Source organism: Nelusetta ayraudi, unplaced genomic scaffold, assembly GCF_046127955.1.
Source record: "Nelusetta ayraudi isolate G7.1 ecotype Tasmania unplaced genomic scaffold, CSIRO-AGI_Nayr_v1 ptg000032l, whole genome shotgun sequence".
Classification (NCBI taxonomy): Eukaryota; Metazoa; Chordata; class Actinopteri; order Tetraodontiformes; family Monacanthidae; genus Nelusetta; species Nelusetta ayraudi.
The window spans coordinates 109,573-131,414 of NW_027466082.1; the positions used below are offsets into that span (position 1 = coordinate 109,573).

Below are 21,842 nucleotides of genomic sequence, written 5' to 3' on the forward strand. Positions count from 1 at the left end.
AAGGGGAATGGAACTGAAGAACTTTTATGATATAGATAAAAATAAAATGAAATGACATAATAGCATTTTTGTAACTGTTGCAAATGATATTCATCAAATTCACAAAAGGCTCCACGTATTGAAAATGCCGTAAAACATAAAAAAAAAATATATACATGACATACAATATATGTCAAATTATAAATCCACACAAATGGCCTACATCCTAACCCGTTCTGTGCTAGCAACCACAAATTGCATGACCTGATTTCCATAACAGAGAACCTTATCAACAATGGTCTCGGAGGGGACACAAACTAATTGGCGAGATTTTTACATTCCCTTTTTGTGATGAGAACTTAATTAATCTTTGAAATGGTGGCTTGCGAGCACTGGAACCCCCAAAGAAACATGGCTGGGAGGATCAAAGTCGCTCCAGTCTACGGTGGAGGGATTAGGAAGATGTGGCGGAGGCACGAGGACAATCGAGCGTGCGAGCCTTCGGCGAGAGAAATCCTTCCAGGCGGCGACTGAAATCTCCACTGGAGAAATCACCCAGGCTCGCTGCTGCACTTGATGACTGACACTGACACGTGTGAGTGTGGTTATGTGATATCATGGTAATCCCACTTAAGACCCCAAAGAAATCCCTCTCTGTTATGACCCAATGGAATAAAAATGTGCAGGAGCGAGCTTGGAGCTGACAGCAAGAAAACAACGACAACACAGGTTGCTGTTGTTTGTGGAAAACTTCTCAATATCACTGTGGCTTATGCACCCTGTGCCAGCAATGATATTTTCAGTGGAAGAAAAAAACAGGTTTGGGCGGAACATAGATTTGACTTAAGGGAGAGTGTGTGGATGAAAGAGAGGACGCATTACGTCCCATATGGAATGAAAATAAATTCTTATTGTTATTATTTGTTTTCAAATATATATTTTTAGGCAAATAACTAAAAAAAAAAAAAAAAAAGATTGGGAAAACTTTTACTTGCCCTGTAGCACACATGGCTGCAAAGTTGAGCAAACAGAGGCCTTTTGCTATTTCTTTGAGGGGTCCACTAATAGGCCAGGGACGCATAATATCACAAAGTAAATGGTAAAGTGCTCAGCATAATATGTAACCTTTTACCAGAGAGCAGCAGCCAATGATCAACGTTTAAATCCCTGTTTTATCTATTTGCCATTGGCATTCTTTCCAGCCAATGCAGCGGCTGAAATATTGAACTAATCTTGACTTCGCCGACGCCGCAGCCCTCCTGTTACCCATTCAACAGCCATAGGTGACACCACGCGGTGCCACCCACACTCCACCGCGTGCCGTCCCCGTCGGCAGCACCTGGCTCAAGTTACCGCGGCCAAGCGTCGGAAAGGAGCGCTCCACCGCTGACAGCCCCCCTGCTCCACTGCATCACTCTGCAGCAGTCCTCGCAGGGAGCACACAGCAAAACAAGCCGGGCTCAGCAACTGAGGCTCTCCCCACCCAGGCTAATATTGTGGTCCGTTCCAAAAATAGACCCCCGCTTACAATTCCTGCGATGAGACATTACTGATATGGCCTATTCAAATCCACCACCGCTGTCATGGAAAGTAAACAAGGACCTCGTTTGTTCTACTGACCACATCTGAAAAAGAAAAGTAAGCGGGGTTGTTGTTTTACGCAGCAGAGGGACGAGAGACACCAGGCAAAAATAATAAAAACTAATTTGGCCAAATGCTCGTGGATTAAGTTTGAAACAAAATGACAAACCTACCAAATGAAATGCATTAGTGAGGGAATGGCAATAACACAGAGAGAGCACAGGTCCTGTTCAGTGGTCTATCGGGACTTTGAGAGTTGAGAAATCCATCGGGGGGGAAATCATGAGATTTAATAAACACTCAAGTACCCTGTCAGAATGATAACACAATCATATTCCAGACTACTACCGTAAATATAATCCGGATGAGCAGCAGACGTTATCAAAATAATACTATATGATCGCTGTGGATTAGGGCTTGGCAGGCCATAGTGAAGGCTGATTACTGGCAATAAGGTCAAAACCAGACAGGGGTAATGTGCCAACATGTAGCCTAGCTAGTCACTGCCAGATATTACAGCGTTACTATAATGTAAAAAAAAAAAAAAAAGAAGTAGAAGAAGAAAAAAGATCGTAATACATCTTCATCATACAGCGTAAAGCAAATGCTCCATTTAAAGCTCCCTATTCCCGTCTGATTCAAGGTTTTGGGACGCGCTCCTGGAAACAAAAGGAGCTGGATGACGGTGCGCCGTCGGCTCATTCACCTGTCCCTTCATTCTCCCTCCTCCTCCTTGACCGCACCAGCCAACGGCGGACGGTGGATGCACACTTGACTCACCCAGCACACCGGTGGAGGCAGCCGGCGGGGCAGCGCCCTGCTCCGGCCTCTCCCCGTCCCCCTGCTGCGAGCGGTGTCGGTGCCGGGAGCCCTCTGCGCCGTCCCCGCCGGTGGTCGCACCGCCGGCGGCCGCCGCCGCCGCAGTGCTGGTCCCCGAGTCGGGCATTCTCTCAATCAGCGAGGAGAGGATGAAGCTATTCTCCGGGAAATATTGCAGTCATATCGCATCTCAGGAGAGGAGTAGAGCATGGGTGTAGCGCGACGTGGCTCCGGTAGAGAGGGTTGTTTCTTTTCTTTATCTTTTTTTTTTTTTTTTCTTCTTTCTTTTTTCTTTTTTCACATGAGTGCGAAAGTGAAATGAAGGTTGTCGGTGCGGCGGCGGGGGAAGATCATCGCGGCGGTGGCGGCACTCTGAAGGAGGAGCAGGATGCGCGGCGGCGAGACGGAGAGCGACTCACCGAGAGGAGGGACAAAAGAGGAGTGCTGGGGGGGGGGAGGGGAGGGGAGGGGACCAGCTCGGTACACACACACACACACACACACACACACACACACACCAGTGCTAGATTCAGATTTTTTTGGTTTGTTTGTTTGTTTCAAGGTCAACCCAGGTAACTATTGTTGAACCCATGGCATTGTGCACAACCAATGAAATATCATATAATGTTATACTAATTTGTGTCATGTTTCACTACGTTTCTGGCTTCTGGACCACGGAATTTAAAATTGACTGTTTAGCACAAGGTATCAATCAATAGTCTGATTTAGTAAGTTATGAAGAGATTTAAATGTGTTGGGTTTTTTTTCTTCTTCTTCTTAAAATGCAGATTTAAAAACACACTTTACTGTCCTTGACACAAGGCTTATTGGCCCATTAATCGATGTCAAACTGTTGTTTACGATGTACAAACAATCGATGGCAAGTCCACACCCAGGCACGTCCTCCAAAACAAATAGTGACCAGTGTATATCTTCTGTTGGTTATCATTCCTATGTGAATTACATCATGTGTTTTTTGTCAGTTGTGTATTATAGTTTCCCGTAGTATAACATTTTTTCTTTCGGCTTTGTTTTTCTTTTAGCAGGTGTAATAAACAACCTCATGACTGATGATCTTGAACAGCTGGTAGGCGGAACCTGTCATGCTGTTTGCACACACAGAGCCAATAAATTATTGAGTTCTCAGTTTAAAGATTGTCCCTGGGCCTCGGGCCATGCGTCTTTGACATGTACATAATCCATCTCACCCGGATGCTGTTTTCCACTGCACAGGCTGGTGGGCAGGCTGGCTTGCAGGCAGCCCTCCCCTCAGTATGGCTCACAGCTCTGAAGCACCTTGTCTTCAAGCAGAAATTCTGCTAACTCACCACCCTCTGGGATGACAGCTGCAGTAAGATGCACAAATAGTTCACACATAGGTCCTACTTTGTTGCCCTGTCTTTGTGATTCCAGTGCACACAAAGGAGTATGGGTAGCCAAACAAAAAAAAGTCCTGCAGAAATAACACACCAAAAAAAAAAAAAAAAAAAAGTCTTCACGGATGTCACACAACAATGCCAAAAAAAAGCGGCATGGTTGTGTACTATTTGGAGAATATTGTTTCTTTTGAATTGCCAGAATTAATTTGTGTCAGCTTTAAAGTCTATTTATAAAAGATACTGTACATGCATCAAAAAAAAAAAAAAAAAAAAATCTATGTCTATTTATTTATTTATAGTTTTGGTGTTTCCATTTTTACAAATACAAACTTGAAAGAAATTATAGCAACAATGCAAAGTAGTTTGTTTATATTTTGTCTGTATTTATTTTTTTATTTCATTTCATTTTTTATTTTTTTTAGATCGTACCGGCCACTTCCTATGAACTCGGTAGCTACACGGACCGAATATAATGACACACAGGGAGCGGGACTTGGTTGAGATTGGCAGGTTTTCAACCAATGCAATTACAGGAGCTTCCGCATTATGGGCTAATCGGACCAATCACGGTCGCCACAAGGAGCAACGACGGCATCGTGGTCAATGTTGTCAGTGTAGAAAATACATCCATGGTATTGTCAAACGTAAACGCCGGAGAGCAGCGTTGTTTCTGGAAGTGCATTACGGCATCTGTCAACACCAGATGAATTAGGCGGATCTTTCAAATATAGTTACTGCCCACTAAGGGCTGTACAGTGATACAGTTTTTGAAATCAAGGATAAAGCTTTTGTTCTGCAATGATAGTTTTCTGTTGTTGCAAGGACAAACTGCCAAACGTTTGATACCAGTGGTAACAATTCAAATTAATTTTAAAATTATGATATCAGCTATTTCACTTGCGACACGGAGAGTTGCTGTCCACACAGTTCGCAAAAGGTCTGTTGACACGTTTTCTTTCAGTTTTTGTCACTCAAATACTCATTTAGAATGTCCATTTGTTGTTTGTTAATGTGATGACTGAGCTTAGAAGCTTACTTTAAATAAAATTGAATAGATTTTGTGAGTTAAGTGGTTCAAATAAATTCAAATACACACATCATCAACCAGACATGAATGATTTTCACCCTATTTTTCTTGTCTATTTATATATGAAAATGTTTATTAATATCTACTCACTAATTTATGACATCAAAAGCATTTTTCTTTCTTAAATTGTACGGTGTATCTTTTCTCCAGACTCAAGAGTATTTCCTTTTGTCTTTCTTAAATACAATGTATGACTAATTGATGTGCCTTGGTGTTTATTGTTCTGCAGTGGTGCTACTCCATGCTGCAGCAGACTGCTGTCCACCATTGACGGTCCTCACCTTGGACTGGGCGATGCCAACACCATCTTTGCCTTGTCGTCGGGCCACGGCAGGTGTGGGGTGGCGGTGATCCGAGCCAGTGGTCCAGCCTCGTCTACAGCCCTGAGGTGTATGGCCGGGCTCAAAGCTGGTCTGCCTCCACCACGGACCGCTCTGTTGCGCAAAATCACAGACCCTAGAACCAATGAAGTTTTGGACCGCGGCCTTGTCCTCTGGTTCCCAGGTCTGTTGTCTTTCACCAACGTACTCTACAAATTCTTATTTATTATTCTATATCGACAGCTTCACTTGTGCATCTTTGAATTGCACACTTTTGATGTCCTGTAATCTCTCTCAAACCGTCAAGTGTTTTTGTAGAGTGACAAAAGATTTAAATGACTGTAGTTTACGGTGTAAATCAATATTGGAAACCAGTTTTATGAAGTCTTGTCTATGTTTATTTGACACATTTCCAAATTGTGAGTGAATTTGTGAAAGTGAGACAGTGCTGTCCTCTGTCCTGTGTTTCTATCAGGTCCCCACAGTTTCACAGGAGAGGACTGTTTGGAGTTCCACATCCACGGCGGTGCTGCTGTCATTACTGCTGTGTTGCAGTCTCTAGGTAGCTGGCGCTGCATTATTACACCAGTCATTATGATTCACTGAAGGCACTGTGTGAAGGCACTGTGTGCCTTCAGTGCCTCCATGATGCAGAGAGACTTTAAAAAGGGTATTTTGTTTTTTTTGGATCTTCCATAGATATTGGCTTGCGTAAGAGTGTAGTAAAGTAATCAACTCAGTAAAGTACTCAGTAAAGTAATCAAGTCATGCAGATGTCCTTCACTGTGGCTTAAGAAGGAAACTTGGCACGTCCGCTCCTATTTCAAAGATACTTATAAAAATCTGCCGTGGCAGGCGTGGCATCCGTAGTTATATTATTTGCGCTGCAATTCTCACACTGACCTTCCAGGGGGCAGTGTTGTCTAAGTAAAAAGCTGACATGGAAGTGCGAGGTAACGTGCGTTTCCTAGATCAGGCCTTTACCTCATATATGGCGTCACTCCACTGTTTCAGCAGAATGATGGGGGGGGGGGGGGGGGGGGGGGAGAAGAACCGCAGTGTGTGTGGCTTGAAATGTTGACTTGAGTATATTCCAGCAGTGACTGACAGCAGATCACGACCCCCATTTTCTTAATGGTTTCTCACACACTGTATCCCCCTGATGACACTTAAAAGTGCTGGTAAAAACAAAAGAAAGTGTCACCTTTTTTTTTTTTTTTTAACCCGCGCAATGTGTCTGTTTTCCTTCCAGAATGACCTTGTGCTTAATGCTGCTCTGTGCTTGCCACGTTCCCCATGCATCTCTTCATGTTTGCATGCTGCGTATATACTGTATGTATATATGCTTGTGTGTTTTTGCAGGAAGCGTGCCTGGCATGAGGCCTGCCGAAGCGGGAGAGTTCACGCGGAGAGCATTTCAAGCGGGGAAAATGGGTTTAACGGAGGTAGGTCAAGTGGAGCAGAGAGACGTGAACTGAGACAGACGAGAGCGGATTTGCGTGTCATTTTTGGGTGGAATTTTGCAGGATAAATGGAAGGTAAACAAGGTCATTCAAATTCTGGGAATGGCAACAGTATTTATATCCCTGTGGATGTATTTTGCCTTAACAGTCCATTTCACAGAGCAGGTAAACAACATTTGCATGAAGAATGCTTGTGGTGTCTAAAGGCCAGAAACCTCATTGATTTACAGGTTCATTTGTTTTGATAAGAATGAAAATACAGTTTTAAAAAGTCAACAAAGTTTTTCCTTAGACACACAATCTTGATATTACACACAAATATTGCATCATTTTTTTGCATCACATACTTCCAAAAAAAGAAAAACTCTATATGAATTCAACACATCACATTGAAAATATTTTTCAATTGTTAAAGGTGGAGGGGCTCGGAGATCTGATCCATGCTGAGACCGAGGCCCAGAGGAGGCAGGCACTCAGGCAGATGTCGGGAGAACTTGGGCACCTCTATCAGGACTGGAGCCACAAACTAAAGCGGGTAAATGGACTGAAAAATGTTCACTGCATGATGGGGCCGTGCGTAGTGTGGTCACAGGAGCTGTTATTTCTTTATTAAAGCGCAGTCTGATCAATAAACATATGGACAATACGCCCTTTTGGTAGGAACTTTGTCGACAAGAAATTGTATGTAGATACGGGCACTATTTCTGTGAAGGTTCAGTTGCCCTAACTCAGTGGTTCTCAAACTTTCTCTGTCACGCTCCACCTTGGAGGAAGAAAAACTTTCATGCCGCTAGAAGCCCCAAATTTGACGTGGCTGTGTCTTGAGGGATCCCGATGAACCTGCAAGTGGTCCCATGTCTCTAGGACAAAGTTGCCCTTTGACCCCATAGACTTGCATGGCATTAGGGTTAGGGTTAGGGTTACTGCTGCAATTAGGGTTAGGGTTTCGGGGTTCCTCATGGGCTAGAAGCCCCAAATTTGACGTGGCTGTGTCTTGAGGGATCCCGATGAACCTGCAAGTGGTCCCATGTCTCTAGGACAAAGTTGACTTTTGACCCCATAGACTTGCATGGCATTAGGGTTAGCGATAAGGCTGCAATTAGGGTTAGGGTTAGGGTTACTGCTGGAATTAGGGTTAGGGTTTCGGGGTTCCTCATGGGCTAGAAGCCCCAAATTTGACGTGGCTGTGTCTTGAGGGATCCTGATGAACCTGCAAGTGGCCCCACGTCTCTAGGACAAAGTTGACCTTTGACCCCATAGACTTGCATGGCATTAGGGTTAGGGTTAGGGTTACTGCTGGAATTAGGGTTAGGGTTTCGGGGTTCCTCATGGGCTAGAAGCCCCAAATTTGACGTGGCTGTGTCTTGAGGGATCCCGATGAACCTGCAAGTGGTCCCACGTCTCTAGGACAAAGTTGACTTTTGACCCCATAGACTTGCATGGCATTAGGGTTAGCGATAAGGCTGCAATTAGGGTTAGGGTTAGGGTTACTGCTGGAATTAGGGTTAGGGTTTCGGGGTTCCTCATGGGCTAGAAGCCCCAAATTTGACGTGGCTGTGTCTTGAGGGATCCCGATGAACCTGCAAGTGGTACCACGTCTCTAGGGCAAAGTTGACCTTTGACCCCATAGACTTGCATGGCATTAGGGTTAGGGTTAGGGATACTGCTGGAATTAGGGTTAGGGTTTCGGGGTTCCTCATGGGCTAGAAGCCCGAAATTTGACGTGGCTGTGTCTTGAGGGATCCTGATGAACCTGCAAGTGGTCCCATGTCTCCAGGACAAAGTTGACGTTTGACCCCATAGACTTGCATGGCATTAGGGCAGTGGTTCTCAAACTTTCTCTGTCACGCCCCCACCTTGGAGGAAGAAAATTTTTCCAGCTACTCGCGGAACGATTTTACAGCCAAAAGTGGCCAACAACAAAGAACACTGGCCACCGCCGGACTCCTGAATTCTTCTTTTTTTCGTCCCTGTCAAATATTTGTCCATCCTGTGTACCTGAGCAGCGTTTTTCTTAGCTACGATCTACTGAACCCTTTTCGTTAATTGTTCTGCCGTGGAAAAAGTTCCGACGTGAAAACATTAGTTCCCCCGGGCTCCCCACCTCCCTCCTGCCCGGTGTTTCGTGCCCCGCCCCCCAGGGGGGGCGCGCCACCCACTTTGAGAAACACTGCCCTAACTTAACCTTTCTACCTTTACAAATCCTTAGTGGTGTCCTTAGTCTGTTTAGTGCGACAGAGCCTCTCTATCAGCCAGCGGCCCCAACAGCAGCATTTCGACTCTGTGGAAATCTGATTGGAACGGAGCCTTGATCATTGTTATTATGGAGTGCGGTGCCAGAAGAGCCGAGCAAACGTCACAGTTGTAGAGGAACGTTTACGTCCAAAGCTGTGAACAATGGCACACACACGCTCCAGTGGTTCGGCCCAACTCTGACCCAGCTTGACAGCAATAGTGAGAAAACAATAAACAGCCTGTGAATTTCTCCCCTGAGAGACTAACTACGTATTCATTTTTGATCTTTCCAAGAACTGTGGTTTGGCAAGCACCTGTCTGCACTGTGCTTCAGGTCAGGCTGCAGGAGTTTCACACCCAAACAGCGTTTGCTCTCATCGGGGGGTTCTGGATTTCTTTTTAATCTCTTTGGACGTACAGCTGCTATCTCAATACACTATCTATGGATACATGGATGGCTTTCTGCGGCTTCCTGTTTTTATGTCGCTACATTTGTTTCCTCTTCAATGTGGGTCAAAATACTAATCTCTAGCGCACATGGAGATATTTATCTTACACTGTGGGCCAGAATTCATCAGAAAGGGGAAATGCGTCCTGAAGGTATAATAGCGCAATTGTTTTTGGAGGCGCGCTAATTAACATTTGTCTGTTGTGTAAAATAAACCACCAAAATTGTTGTTGCATTGTTCAGGTATTTCCTAAACAAAACAACATGAGAATCTCGTGTAATATTTGCTCGGGGTACAAGAGAGAGGAGGATGGATCCCCTGGAAAGGGGAGGAATGAAGGTTAACAAAATATATCAGTGTGAATTAAGTGCAGGGAGTTGTTATAAAGAGGTCGGAGAGTCGACAGTCCAGAGCGACAGAGGTGCAGAAGCCCATGTAGCAAGTGTCAGGTACTGGTATCAGCACGAATGAACAATGTTGAATGGTAACTGGACTGCGCTTAGATAGCGCTTTCCAGCACCTTCACAGTAACCCCAAAGCGCTTTACAATGGCTTCCCATTCACCCATTCACTCACACACTCACACACCAGTGGGTGGCTGCTGCCATGCAAGGCGCTGCCAGCCCCAGTGGGAGCTATTTAGGGTTCAGTGTCTTGCCCAAGCGCACTTTGAACCAGTCATCAATTTTGCGACCCGTTCTACCAACTGAGCCACAGATGCCACAGCTAGAAAACGGTGGTGAGAGCTGCGTTCTTATTATATGTTTAACAACAATGTATGTTCGAAAGTGTGACACTTGGAACAGACCAGAGCTGCAGGTAGCAGACGTTCAATTTGTTGGGCCTCTCTTGACCCCCATTTTCTTGATGGTTTCTCACAAACTCTTAACGTCCCCACTTAGAAATGCTGGTCCAGGATGGACAGGATCAGGAGGGAGTGCAGAGCGGGACAGCAAGTAGCATGTGAGATGTTTACAGTGTTTTTCAAACTGTTCCGAGCCACTGCACGTTCTTTACGTTCTTTACGCGTAAAAAAAAAAAAAAAATTCCACGGCACACCACCAACCATAAATATCAGAAAATGACACTGTTTACCCAAATATAGACCGCCTAGTCACTTTGTTTATTTCTACTCCCTCAGTGTGAAACCTGGGCCTGTTTATCAGCACACAAAGCTGATATCCTGGGAGGAATTGAGGGAGGAAAATAGACTCACATTCCCTGTAAAGCACAGCCACTTGACAATGGAATGTTATTGTTATTTTAGACCAATCAAGTCAACTTGGATCATTTTTAATGGCACACCTCAGAATATGTCATGGTACACTAGTGTGCAACGGCACAGTGGTTGAAAAACACTTTTAGTTTTTTAGGAGACAAATCCACAGAGTTTGAACAGGTCCAGTGGAGGTACGGTGAATATAGAAGGATGTTGACGTTGAAACTGGCAGGCAGGAGGTCTTGAGGAGGAGCAAGGAGGAGATTTATGGATGTAGCGACAGAGGACACGAGGTTGGTTCGGTGTGAGAGAAGAGGATGCAGGGACAGGCTTGGATGCAGGCAGGTTCATGTCTGGCTTTTTTATTATTATTATTATTATTATTATTATTATTATTATTTATTATCATTTATTTATTTATTTATTTTTAGAACAATTTATTTTTACAGTAGCGCCTTCACTGCTGTTTCATCTCAGCCTCCGCTGACTTTACTGTACTTCCCTTCTCGCAGCACCAACCTTTTGTTTGTTTGAACAAGATTAATGGTGACTTACGTAACAAACAGTGCAGCTGTGTGCTCGCCCCAAAGTCAGACACACTGCAACGACGTCAACATTGTTTTTTGCAGCTCTGTGTTCTTCTTAACCGCCCAGAACACTGTGTCGACACTCATTATGTGAGCTGATATCAGACAAGTGAGTCCGGATAGGTGGAGGCGTTCAAGGTAGTGCGCCAGTTAAAGGTCCAGCGTGTAATATTTGGCTCGATTTATGATTTTTATATTGGTAAAAACTTAATATACTGCCCTTCAGTACATAAATAAAAGTGTATAATTGCAGTAAAATAAAAGTAATTTTGTTTTCTTATCGAACAATCACCCCAGATGCATGGATATATTCAGTTATACGCAACCAGACAAAAACAAACCTTTCAAAGTGTTGACACTGGAACAGCAGCGAGCCAGACTCGACTGCTTCAACACAATGACGCCCGACCCTTTGTGAGTGACTCTGTGAACTGCAGCGGAGGCTGCGAGCTGACCTGTCACCGACTTGGCCCCAGATCTGGATGCCCAGTCCAGGTGGTCTCCCCGGAGAACCTCCACTCTGACGCTCACTGGCATCTTCCTGGGGTTGTTTGCAGACGGAACCGAAACGTGCCATTATTTTGAACTCTGAATTCTGGGAATCCAGCTCATCAGAAGTGTGCCATCTGCACGATGTGAGGGGTCAGTCTGTCATTTGACACCCAAACAATGCAGCGTTTGAGCCGTCGGCTTCCCATGTTTGTGAGCAGATTAAAGTGTGGGCGATCTGATGCTTCCTGTTTTTGTGCCGCAGAGTTCCACTCTGTCAATCGAGATACTGATCGCTGCTGTGTTGGAAATATAGAAGGGGGGTTTCTCCCGTGTTTTTTTTTTTGTTTTTTTTAATCTAAATTTTAGAAAATACGATGGGAAGGAGGCAACATAACGTGAATATAGCTAAAATGAATTTCATGATTTTCTAAACTAAAAGGGCCAGTGCATTTTAGCAACCATAAATACCATTTCGATGATATTGGACAGTAATATGAGAGTAGAGAGTCTAAGAAGTTCTGAGTGAACATAGGCTAAAACTTTAAAACACCCAATACTTCCCAACCAAGTCTGTACCGAAACTTTGTTGTTGTTTGGCGGGTTGTTAAAATTCAAATTTCACACGAGACAAATACCTCCCTTAGTTAGAGCCGTTCTCATTATTATCCAATTAAATTGAAACAGTTTTGCATTAGAAAATAAAAAGTTTGGGACGACTGTAGCTCAGGAGGTAAAGCGGGTTGTCCAATGACCAAAAGGTCGGTGGTTCAAATCCTGCTCCAGTCTGTCGTTGTGTCCTAGGGCAAGACGAAGAACGAGATGATGATTATTATTATTATTATTATTATTAATAATAAACATTTGGGGCCACTGATTTATTTCTGCATTGAAATCCATTATAGCCTGTTTAATGAAATAATGATCTTTGCGATCATTACAACTGTATGAAAATCCGTCAAATGGGCTTAACAAGTATGGGAATGTTTTAGTGTTTAATGAAAACCATTTCCAATGTCTAATTTAAAGTGATAGAGAGAATTCCAAGTGTGCAAAATTCTGTGTGAACACAATGGAAGTCGGCTGTTTTAAAGTGCCTGAAATATAAACCATGATGCTTTGTGTGGTCTTCTATGAATGTTATTTTTAAAATGTTTCATTTTATTTATTTATTTTTTTTGTGATTCTATACCAATGGATTTGATTTTGATTTGGTTGAAGTTTACTTTGGCAAAATGAATCATTGCGGAACTTCACTGTCCTTCCTCTCCTCCTCCTCCTCCTCCTCCTCTCTGTGCCGCACAGTGTCTGGCTCACGTCGAGGCCTTCATAGACTTCAGCGAGGATGAGCTCATCGAGGATGGAGTCTTAAACCGAGGTATGTCAACACTTTTTTGTTCTCCTGCTCTGCAGAGAAACAGCAGCGCGAGCGCGGCCCCCACGAGAGGGACGAGCCAGAGGAGCGTCTCTCGAGGAGAGCCGAGTCCGGCCACCTTTCCTGTTTGGCATCCTCTGCTGGGCATCGGGGGAGGGCGGTGGGGGGTGTTTGCCACGCCGCAGGGAAAGAAGGCGAAGACATCAAACCGCTCCAAAGACTGTTTCCTTCAGGAAGTGCGAAGAGGCAGCGGAGGCATTTGTCTTGCCTTCAAAGACTCACAAGAATAGCGCCGTCAGCAGCATCAGCGGCGTACTGTCCGACAGTTAACTCCGTGACCGGGTTTCCGACCTGTGTATGAAAGGGCGAGCGAGCTTGTGTGTGTGTGTGTGTGTGTGTGTGTGTGTGTGTGTGTGTGAGGGATGTCTCCCCAGAGTCTGCCGCCTGCCGTCCGGAGCTGACGGAGCTCCGCAGAGGGCAGAGGGACGCTCGAAGCCTGGGAACCGCTGTTTGTTTTTGTTTGTGGCATGGAATGCGGGCTCGCGCCTCAAGAGAGGAACTAATAATAGTCCCGTCTCTAAAAATAGAGAGAAACCTGGCATGGACACTTCAGCCTGTCCACCTGCAGACACGCAGCACATTTTTTTCACTTTTCTCTTCTTTTGTTTTTTTTTATTTATTTGTTTTAGGGCATATTTGTAGCGCTAACAAGTTTTTTTTTCATCAAATTATTCCAAGTTGGAAAAAGAATACCTCTATTTATCCCACATTGGGGAACTTTGGATAGTTACAGTTGCATATAGAGTGCAAAGAGAAGAATTAAAATGAGTGCAAAGAGTGAATCAATAGAGACATAAAGAAATCAAATATATATACAACTCATATACATATATGTTTACGTATATATATACATATACATACATGCATACACATATATAAAATAAAGAAATCAAATATACGTACAAGTCATATACATATATATATATATATATATATATATGTATATATATATATATATATATATATATATATATATATATATATATATATATGTATAAATAAGTCTATATAAGCCCCCTTATAACACTTATAAGTGTTACACTTGTGGCATTTGAAATAAGTTCTACAGTCTTTTGAAGTTTAACTCCCCCCCCAGCAAGATATATGACATATTGTTGCTGTTGTATTTTTAAGTTTCCGCTTTAGTCCCGCGCACAAAGAGCCGTGTTTATGACCCATTTCTCCTCCAGGCGACCGGTGACAGCAACACCCTCTGAGCTTCAAAGAGCTCCGAGTCTTCTCACAAGACCAAGAAAGTGAACGCAAAACGCAAAACCCATGCCAATATCCTGTCTATTTTTTTTTTCTCTCTCCTTCACCTCCCTCACCCTCAACGCGCCCCACCCCGTGCGCACACAAAGTGGACGGATCGGTGTTTGATCTCCGAGCGGAGATGGAGCGGCACCTGAAGGACGAGCGGAGGGGCGAGCGGCTGCGCAGCGGAGTGCACGTGGTCATCGCGGGAGCCACAAACGCCGGGAAGAGCAGCCTGCTGAACGCACTGTGTGAGGGTTTTGGCACAGGGACGCACGCACTGGGGAGAGAGTCACGTCCTACCATCTTTGGGACATTACACGCCAAGAGTTGTTTATTTTTAGCGCAGTAAATAACATTAAGGTCATCCAGTCGGTGGATTTATGAGCAAACATATTTTATATACAAAAATATGTACGTATGTATATATTCTTATTCATACATATATATATATACTTGAACATAACTTTATATGTGTACGTGTGTATGTGTTGCCGTTCAAACGTTTTTGGTCATTGACTCAACTCTGCGTTGAACTCCATTGAAAGCAGCCTCAGGAAACAATCTAGCGGATTACACATTACAGGTGTGATTTTGACATTGAATGTCATGTGTCCAACATGCGGCCGTCATTAGGGAAGTTGAATGCTTTGAAATTGCTTAAGAAACAGTTCTGTATTAAAACACACTTAGTTGTGTGTGCTCAACCATGAAATCGCAAACAAAACAAAGCGTCCTGGTTGGTGTGTTTGTTCACACGGCATTTTACACACTCGGCATTGTCTCAATCACTTTGAATTAGACATCGGAGATGGTTTTCATGAACACAAAAATAGTCCCTAAACTTGTTCATCGCATCTTGACTCATTCTCGTGCACTCATGGTGTTCGCAGATCATTCAAGATCATTATTTTATAAAACTGGTTACAATGGTTTTCGAATGCAGAAATGACCCCGAACGTTGGTAGTAGTAGTAGTAGTAGTAGTAGTAGTGTAGAGTACACGTACACACATACGTTCATCTTTAATAGTTTTCCATCTGTGCGCCTGTGCTTGACGCCAGCCCTCATGAAAACCCAGTTGTTTATGATAGACGGTTGTAATCTGTGTTCGTCCAGGATATGGCGCTATCCTGTATCCTAGAATCCCCTCCATTCACCGTGTCTGAAATGGCTCTGCGGGGCCTCCTTACAGCTTCCTATCAAGAATAATGGGCAATGTATCAAACTTAAGATTAGATCCTGTTATTGTTTCCTGCTCTGATTTGTCTTTACCTCGGCCCCCAGCACACACCCAGGCAGCAGAGACCCCTGTGATGAATGAACGGACATTGTTAGGCATACAGTCAGTGTGAAATGTTTGTCTATACATGAAGAAATATCGTAGTCACAATGTTGTTGCTTTTTAGAGGTTCTGTTTGTAATCAGAGATAAAGTCTCAGCTGATCGTGTGCAACCTTTTTGCCACCAGGCCAGAGACCCGCGGCCATTGTGTCTCCCATCGCCGGCACCACCAGGGACGTGGTGGAGACAGCGCTGGACATCGGTGGATTCCCCGTGCTGCTGAGCGACACGGCGGGTCTCCGAGAGAGCCCAGACCTGGTGGAGAGAGAGGGCGTCCGCCGCGCCAGGGAGAGGTACAGCGAGCACAGTGCCGCTCACACAGACAGATGACACATCAGCTCCAACATCGCTCTTCAGTTCAGCTGTCCAGTCTCTGCCTGCCTGGAAGATGTGCAACTGCGTAGTCAACGGGGTTAATCCACCATCCATACAGCCCACTCGCAGGGCTTTCTTTAACGTCGACTTCATTCACCAAATTTTGAGTTTATTCATGAAATTTTGGCTTTATTTGCGTCAACTTCATTTGTGAAATTTCTACTTTGCTCACAAAGTTTCATCTTTTTTTAACGTCGACTTCATTCACCAAATTTTGAGTTTATTCGTGAAATTTTATGTCGACTTTATTCACAAAATTTCCACTTTATTTGCGTCGACTTCATTTGTGAAATTTCTACTTTTTCTACTTTTATTTATACTAAGTTTCATCTCTTTTTTTTTAATGTCGGCTTAATTCAAGAAATGTTGTCTTTTTACCTTGACTTTTTTCACACAAAATTTTGACTTTATTCACGAAATTTCAACTTAAAACTCGAAATGAAAACTTAAAAAAAAAAAAAAAAAAAATCTCCTTCCCTTTAATATTTTTTTTCACTTCTTGTGGCCCTAATCTTGTTTCGTAGGAAAGTCTGTTGAAGTGTTTTGAGAAGGCATTTCCACAGGGCTTCACTGACTAAAGCACGTGTTCGAATGCTCCTCGCAGCAGCCCGTCACGTGGATAATGCAGCGCATGCAGCAATTAACATGAAGTATGAGCCCTGCTGCACAGAGAGGAAGAAAGTCATTGTTTCTTCCCCTCCATCCAACAGCCAATATTTTTGTAATGTCTGCGTAACGTCCAGAGTTTATATTATTGCTGAGCCACAGTTATAAATACATGGGACAAACACTCGCAGGAGGTTGCGTAATGAAGAGCCCTGCTCCTTCTCGCCCATTGTAGACAATTTTCTAATCATTCATAATGTGCACTCTGGAGTGCTGACACGCTGTGTACAGCCATTAAGTGACAGCTGCTTCCACTGTTTACGCCACAGAAGAATGGAAGCAGTGGCTGCGCGCTGTAATATCTCCTCCATCAGCACCCCTGGACGCTCATAATATCAATCTGCCGCTGGCCACGTGCACGGTGACATGTACAGGTTGGATGGGGATACTGGCCAAGTCAATCAAGTCAATCAAGTCAAGTCAGAGTTTATTTATAGAGCACTTTTAACACAACCTCAGACACACAGAGTGCTGTACAGTTTTTAAAAAAGGTATCGTACACGAATACACACAAATACAACAATAAGTAACAATAAATGCAACAACGAGCAAACAACAAAGTAGTAAAGTATTGAAGCAAAGAATAGCAAAAGCTCAATTTAAGAACAAAATTGGAAAAAGGACAAAATAAACAAACAAAAAAGTAACAATCACTCACCTGCAGGGACTCAACGCCACGCAGAAGAGAGGAGTTTTTCAGTCACAATTGGCAAAATGCAATAAAGGCACTTTTGTCATTTGCAGTTCACACATTACATGTCTATTTGTATGCAGTAGCTCCTATGGGGACAATGAAGCAAGTACATTACATCCACCAAACAATGCCACTGGCACATATGTGGAGCGTTCCTCCCACTGCCGTGCCTCCTTAATGCGAGATGAGAATTCAGGTCCTTCATTGTGTCATCGTAAGCGGATTTCTCATCGTTGTCTGGCGATAACGTGGCAAAAATAAAATCAAGGTATTTACAGATAGCAAAAGGCAATGGACGTCGACGATAAACCTGGTTGCTGGAACGATGGTAGCATTATATTAACCCATGTCACTGCACTGTACTACTGAGAGCACGGAGACTGCATGTCAGCGGGAATGTGGCTGTTACTGGTCTGTGACGTCTGCCAGAGGGCAGCAGTTCAAGCAGATGGTTCACTGAGAAGAAAATACTCTTTTTTTTTTTTTTCTTGCATAACAATACGCAAACGGCGCCAATCTGCGACGGATACCCGGCTAATTATATCATTATGTTATATATTACATTTCATATACACTACAGTTTGGGAGTGGGGGGGGGGGGTTTGGCTTTCTCCATTGAACTCCACTCTAACCACCTCCATGAAATAATCTCCTGCAATGTTCTAAGAACGTTACAAGTGCATGAAAATCAGTTAGTATGAGCTGAACACATTATTGGATGGCTTTGACAGCAGTTGCCTTCAATGTCTGATTGAATGTGATTTTAGAGAATGAATATCAAGTCTGCGATGTAAGTGTCTGTAATGCGGCAATACAGAAGTTAAATGCTTTAAAATTGCTTAAAATTCTTTTTTAAATAAATAAATAAAAACATTTCTAAAACAAATCTTTGGATTGTGATTGCACTTAGGTATGGGTGCTAAACCATAAAAGAGTGAACAAAGCATCATGGTTTATATTTCAAGCTATTTAAAGCAACCTACTTTTAATGTGTTCGCACAGAATTTCACTATCGGGCCTCACGAAGCACCTACAAAAAAATTCTTGTGAAGCACATTTTGAATGGTTTCCATGCGCTCATCGCCGTGATGAAGAAAGAGCATTCAAGAGCATGATTTCATAAAAGTGGTTACAGTGGAGTACAACGCAGAGACGTGTCAGTTAACAGAAATGTACATTATACAGGAAATATATCATGCGACCAGGCCTTGGCAGGAGGCGGGGGGGGTGGGGGGGTGGGGACTCGGACCCTGGACACCGGTCAAATGAAGCGTCAGTTTCAGATGCGACTTCCATTCACTCGGCACGCCGGCGAATTTCCTCAGTGACTCACGCCGGCCGCAAAACCTCCAGACGAGGACGTGACAACAAAAATACACCCGACGGCACAAACAGTCTGTAAAAGGCTCCATTGTTTGTTTAAGCTACTGGGGCGACCCGCTGGCTCTATAGGAAGGGTGGACGGTTTGTCTTCGGCGGGGAGCGTTTCTGTGCAGGGAGCATGTCAGAGGCTCGTGACCTGGGTCACTCCAGGAAGGACGTGGTAAGTACAAGCATCCGCTGCTGCCGCAGCCCCACTGTGGGACCAACAAACAGCGGCGTGTGGAAAGTTTAAAGTCACTATTGCCATGACGTACTGATGCGCTGCCTCCGCGGTTTGTGTCCGCAGCGCGCCCCGGGCTTTTGTCCCGTTCACTCCGGCGACATGAAGTAAGTAGGTCCACCTGAGGCAACAGGCAGGTCTGATGGGTTACTGAACAACCACATCCGATACCTGTGACACGTGCACGTGCCCGCTGACGGATCGGACATGTCCGCTAATGTCCAGCAGTCAAACACCTTGACTTGAGTGCAGCACTCGCCAACCTTTCTGAACCTGAGCGCTGCCTCGTGGTCACTCTGGAGAGGTTCGGTGGACCTAACGGGAGAAAAACTCATCACGGTGTGTTAATGACACTTCATCCATGTGGTGAAGTGATTCTCGACCCATGCGGCATGGCAGGATTGCCACCGTGACGACCAGCACGCTTATGTATCCGCCGGCCATAACAGATCGTCTTGAGCTGCAGAGAGTCATGAAAATCAGGTGCATAATCTGCTGGCTCACATTTCAAAGCTTTTTTTTTTTTTTTCTTCATCCTTTTTTCCGCAGAATGGAGCAGGCGGATCTGACCCTGGTGGTTGCGGACTGTGATCATCTTCCCCGCGGTGCTCCGCGAGAAACAGCAGCAGCCTTCCTGCACAGTTACCTCCGAGGTGTCTTCTCCTCCTCCTCCTCCTCCTCCTCCTCGTCTACCTCCTTCCAGGAGCACACAGGTACGACACTGAGGCTGCCTCGTCCTCCTCGCTGCTTCATCTGCACACTGATGCTGGCAGTGATGTATGTTAAAGCTAGTTAATGTATAGTTAGTTCAAGGTCCAGTGTGTGAAAGACCCTTATTGCTCTGTGTATCTTCTTATGTATATGAAAACCGTTCAGAGCGAAGGAAAACCAAATTAATTTTATTGTACACTTTTGTTAATGTATTAATGGGCAGTATGATAATAATAGTTTAATTTACAGATAAATCAATCAATCAAGCCATGATGATTGGTGTAGCAATGATTTAAATGCTTTTCAAAACAAAAACAATGTCGCTGATGTAAACCGCTTTCTGGCTTTTTACAAGCTGAGAGTGTGAAACCCAGTTTTTTTCCATTCCATCAAAAAAAAAAAAAAAAAGAGTTTTCAGAGCGAAGCAGACAGGGGTCGTGTGACTCAGCAGCGTCTCTCCTCCAGACAGGGTTCTGCTGGTGCTGAATAAAACGGACCTGCTGCCCGAGGAGCAGCGGCAGCAGCTGGACGGGGAGCTGAGACGTGCGTCCGGACTCCCTCCCGTTTGTCTCCTCTCCTGTCACACCAGCCAAGGACTGCAGGACTTTCTGGCTGTGCTGCACAGCAGCGTCCAGAGGCTGTAAGTTGTCAGCCAGACGTCCGAGGAGATAACACAACGTCAGATTGTTTACGCTCAGAACATTTATTTTGATTGGAGATTTTGCAAAAGGTTTTTTGTTTTTTGTTTTTTTTTTTGCGCTGTGCAAAAGACAGAAGTGATCGGTCCGGTTCGTTTTGTGCTCTGGCTTCCTCTGTAGGTGTGGCGACCCTCTGTCTGGCGCCCCCACGCTGACCCAGGCCCGTCACAGGGCCCATCTGCAGCACTGTGTGGCGGCCCTGGCGCAGTACCAGAGGTACCGCGACGCGGACCTGGCCCTGGCAGCCGAGGGCGTCCGGCTGGCGCTGACCAGCCTGGGTCGGATCACTGGTCGGGTCGGAGCGGAGGAGATCCTGGACATAATCTTCAAAGACTTTTGCATTGGCAAGTGAAAGAACAGAAAAAGAGCGGGGGGGGGGGGGGGGGGCAGAGTGTGAAAACATTGGCTGGATGTGAAGTGTTGTCGTCTGATCCCAGAGCGTCAATAAAGGCTGAACATCATGTTTTTTCTCTGAGACGCTGCAGCTTTGTGAGAATGAATGATGTTTCTTGGCTGCAGGATCAGTCCCAGATGTCACTGTGTGTGCGTACGTACGTGCGTGCGTGTGTGTGGAGGGGGGGGGGGGGGGGGGGGGGGGGGATCACGGGGTTGCAAAGAGTTACTCAGTGCACTTCTAATATGTTGTTTCCATTAAGTGCACCCAAACATTTTCTTAGATATTTATTCTTAATTGTTGCATTATTTATGCCACTCTTCTGATTTTTTTCTCGTGTAAAACATTCTTAGGTCGGCGCCCTTACGGCTATAACGACCGTGCAGTTGTTTTTTTGTTTTTTTTCTGAATGGGTGTGGCCTCCAGTATGTAAAGAAAAGATGACCAAGCCCTCGTCCGCTCTGTGGGAAAGGAACATTTTGGAGGCGATGCTCTCTGTGCCTTTTGTTCCCCTGTCAATCTGCCCGCGATCAAATATTTATGTTTCCTTGTTGAACTCCGAACCCTCCTTCCTCAGTGGCTTTCTCCTCTGCTGGTCTCTGACGACATTCACCCTGCTGCACAGCGCCGCTGCCCGTCTCTCTGTCCCTCCACGCCGTCTCTGTTACCTGACCTTTCCTGTTTCCGCGCTGCTCCGTCAGCCTTTTGGGGCCTCTTTCATGTTCTTCCTGATTAATTGCAGCATCAGCGATGCCAAAGCTAAACGTGGCTCTGACTGACCGTCAAAGAAATTAAAGATGATATCAATTTTTGTTGCGTCTGTGTGTGTCTTGTGACCGATGTATTGCCAAAACAACGCCGATGCTTACCGCTCTCGTCCGTTCAAAGACGTCGACCAAAGGTCCCGTTTAGCAAAAAGGACTTTTCACAGGTCTGTGTTTCTCTAACCTGTCAGCGAACCGTTAGAGAAATGATTTACTTCTATTGTTTGATTTATTGTCACGCTTTTTCTTGTCAATAGGACAAAAAAAAGATGACGTCAATATCTCTCATCAATGCATT

General features: G+C 44.6%; 2 protein-coding genes across 5 annotated transcripts in view; one reads left to right on the plus strand and one right to left on the minus strand.

The window, feature by feature from the left end:
• Positions 1 to 2,650, minus strand: part of LOC142891575 (anoctamin-8-like) — a 34,300-nt gene extending 31,650 nt beyond the window's left edge. For both annotated transcript variants that reach the window (XM_076031208.1, XM_076031207.1), the window contains exon 1: positions 2,341 to 2,650. In XM_076031208.1, the coding sequence (XP_075887323.1) occupies positions 2,341 to 2,506 (166 nt within the window). In that variant the 5' untranslated portion in view covers positions 2,507 to 2,650. The remainder of the gene's footprint in view (positions 1 to 2,340) is intronic.
• Positions 2,651 to 4,340: 1,690 nt separating this feature from the next.
• On the plus strand, positions 4,341 to 20,758 carry gtpbp3 (GTP binding protein 3, mitochondrial). Of its 3 annotated transcripts, XM_076031210.1 has the most exons (12): positions 4,346 to 4,695; positions 5,075 to 5,349; positions 5,641 to 5,727; positions 6,528 to 6,610; positions 6,692 to 6,793; positions 7,044 to 7,163; positions 12,913 to 12,985; positions 14,404 to 14,547; positions 15,767 to 15,932; positions 19,527 to 19,690; positions 20,154 to 20,328; positions 20,507 to 20,758. In XM_076031210.1, the coding sequence occupies exons 1-12, from the start codon at positions 4,637 to 4,639 to the stop codon at positions 20,736 to 20,738; spliced, it is 1,680 nt and encodes a 559-aa protein (XP_075887325.1). In that variant the 5' UTR covers positions 4,346 to 4,636; the 3' UTR covers positions 20,739 to 20,758. The 3 variants fall into 3 exon arrangements, with proteins under 3 accessions (XP_075887327.1, XP_075887325.1, XP_075887326.1); XM_076031212.1 differs by lacking the exon at positions 20,507 to 20,758 and having other exon boundaries at positions 4,341 to 4,695; positions 20,158 to 20,313; XM_076031211.1 differs by lacking the exon at positions 6,692 to 6,793 and having other exon boundaries at positions 4,351 to 4,695.
• The last annotated feature ends 1,084 nt before the right edge of the window (positions 20,759 to 21,842 follow it).